Source organism: Bison bison, unplaced genomic scaffold (genome assembly GCF_000754665.1).
Source record: "Bison bison bison isolate TAMUID 2011002044 unplaced genomic scaffold, Bison_UMD1.0 scf7180017864473, whole genome shotgun sequence".
NCBI lineage: Eukaryota > Metazoa > Chordata > Mammalia > Artiodactyla > Bovidae > Bison > Bison bison.
The window spans coordinates 16,950,824-16,953,327 of record NW_011495034.1 but is presented as its reverse complement, the minus strand read 5'-3'; the positions used below and the strand labels follow the sequence as shown (position 1 = coordinate 16,953,327).

The 2,504-nt window shown below is 60.8% G+C and overlaps 1 protein-coding gene across 3 annotated transcripts in view; it reads left to right on the top strand.

The window, feature by feature from the left end:
* Positions 1–2,504, top strand: part of NDRG4 (NDRG family member 4) — a 100,454-nt gene that overhangs the window by 89,947 nt on the left and 8,003 nt on the right. For all 3 annotated transcript variants that reach the window (XM_010861843.1, XM_010861845.1, XM_010861844.1), the window contains 4 exons: positions 1,644–1,749; positions 2,021–2,141; positions 2,230–2,292; positions 2,453–2,504. The exon at positions 2,453–2,504 is cut by the window's right edge and continues 4 nt beyond it. In XM_010861843.1, coding sequence (XP_010860145.1) covers positions 1,644–1,749; positions 2,021–2,141; positions 2,230–2,292; positions 2,453–2,504 — 342 coding nt within the window. The remainder of the gene's footprint in view (positions 1–1,643; positions 1,750–2,020; positions 2,142–2,229; positions 2,293–2,452) is intronic.

Sequence of the window (2,504 nt, the reverse complement as noted above, 5' to 3'; positions counted from 1 at the left end):
CTGCCCCCTACCCCGCCCTCCAGAGCCAAGAGAGCATGGCCGGAGGTTGGGGGCGGGGGGGACGCGGCAGGGCCCCCCAGCAGGGATAGGCAGCTATGGGGAGGGGTCTGCTCAGAAGTCTCTGGGGTGGAGCTGGATCTCTTCCTCAGAAATAGCAGCCTGAGAGAGGCACCCCCAAGGCCCACCCTGCCTGCCCTCTCTGAGCTTGACCTTGGGCAAGTCAGTGCTCCTTGGCCAGCCTCAGTTTCCTCCTCTGTGAGTAAACAGAAAGTATATGAAAAGTGTCTGGTCAGTGGTCATTGAGCAGGAAGTGCTAGTGAGGAAGGATAGGGCTGGGCCCTGCAGAGGCTGCTGTGGACCCCAGAAGTGTGGCTCCCGGGGTGTGGCCTTGGGCCCCAAGGTTGGCACCACCAGTCCTTCCCTTTTGGAGACAGGACCAGGCAGTGGTCCTCTGAGCCTAGACCCAAGAAGGCCGGTCACCTAAGGCTCCCCTTTCTTGTCGGAGGCAGAAACTTTGGTTCTCTCTGAATATGAGTGTCCTGGCATCCTCCACGTAAAAGGTGGGGAAAAGTACTCCTTCAACCTGGCACACAGTAGGTGCTCAGTCACATGGTGATTCTCCTTGACCTCAGCCGGACCTCCAACTCCCCAGAAGGGACCACCCACCTCTTGCAGTCCCCAAGACTCTCCCTGGGAGGGCAGGGCAGTTTATTCAGCGTTGACAGACCTTCTGGGAGTCTGCCCGTGAGTGGCCAAGAGGGACCAATTCCCAGAAAGACCAGCCAGCATGGCTCAGGGGAGGCGCCCACCCACGGCAGCCCCCTTTCTGGGGCCAGGTATCAGCTCATCTAGTTCTCTCTGAACCCCCATGAGATGGCTCAGAAAGAGGTGGTTGAAGCACAGAGAAGTGTGTGTCCCACTCAGAGTCACACAGTAAGGGGCAGAGCGGTTCCTGAACCTGCAGCACTCAGCTCCTGCTTCCTGAAGGACTGATGACCTCGAGCAGCAAACCCAAGGGGGTGGACCCAGGAGGAGCCCAGAGCCGCCACTGCAGAAGGCCTTTGGGGGAGGGGATGGTGTCGAGCCTGGCCCTGCCCGAGGGAGGCCTTGGGGATCTGAGAGAGGCAGGAGCGAGAGCCTGGGGGTGGAAACAGGGACAGCTGTGGGGATGGGCAGCTGGACTGGCTGGCATGGGGTCTTCACCGTGGATTCTAGGTGGGCTGCAGCCCTTTTGCAGGGTTCTGAGTCCAGGGGGATCATGATGAGGGCAGGACTCGGTGGGGATGGCAGAGCTGACCCAGAGGGCTGCAGTGAGATGAGGAAAAATGGGCCTCACTGGACCCTGGAGGGCTGAGTGCAGCCGGGCTGGGCCGCCCCGCTGGCTGGTTTGCGAAGGAGACAAGAATGTTCACGTGCAGCCCAGTTTATGTTGCCCCTGTGCTGAACACCCGTGAGGAAGGATGTGCCCTCTGGTCTGTCCTCTCCGGGGGCAGCTGGGGGTGATGAGAAGGGGATGCCCACCCTATGGGGGGAGGGGTGAAGGTCCCACCATAGGCCCAGCAGCCCCCAGGCTGCTCCCCAGCCTCGTTTCCCAGAAGAGCCAGGAGTTGCCCAGAGGGTCCAGCGCGGTCTCTCCTCTCCAGGAACATGACATTGAGACGCCTTATGGCCTTCTGCACGTGGTGATCCGGGGCTCTCCCAAGGGCAACCGCCCAGCTATCCTTACCTACCATGACGTGGGGCTCAACCGTAAGTGTGCCCTCCTCTGCCTCAGGTCTGCCGGAGTAGTGAGGCCCCCTCCCTCCCCACAGGGCTGTGTGGATCCCCACTCACGCTTAGCTCTATGCCTCCAGCCATGTGGGTCTCAGTTTCCCCGCTGAACCATGAGGCTGATCATCACCTCTGTCTCAACCTCCTTCCCAGCATCCACGGGCCTCATGGGCCTCCCCATCCCCCCCATCCCTTCCGCAACTTCCCCAGTTCCTTGGCTCAGCCAGAGCTGAGAGCTGTGTCTTTGCAGACAAGCTGTGCTTCAATACCTTCTTCAATTTTGAGGACATGCAGGAGATCACCAAGCACTTCGTGGTGTGCCACGTGGACGCCCCTGGTCAGCAGGTGGGGGCGTCACAGTTTCCTCAGGGGTAGGTACCAAGAGAACCCTGCTCCCAGCTTTCTCTAGGCCCTCCTACCTCCAGCTGCTCCGGACCTGACTTCCTGCTTCACCTGCAGGTACCAGTTCCCTTCCATGGAGCAGCTGGCTGCCATGCTCCCCAGTGTGGTACAGCACTTTGGGTGAGTCCCTGCCCAGTCCCCCACCCCCACCCCGGAGGTGCCCACCACTGCCACAGAGCCAGCAGCTTCCAGCTGAGGGCTCAGGGCTGTGGCTGGGTCTGCTCTAGATGGCCATCACGGGAAAAGAAACCCCTAGAGTGACCAGCATGCTCTCTGTCAGGTTCAAGTACGTGATTGGCATCGGAGTGGGAGCCGGAGCCTATGTGCTGGCC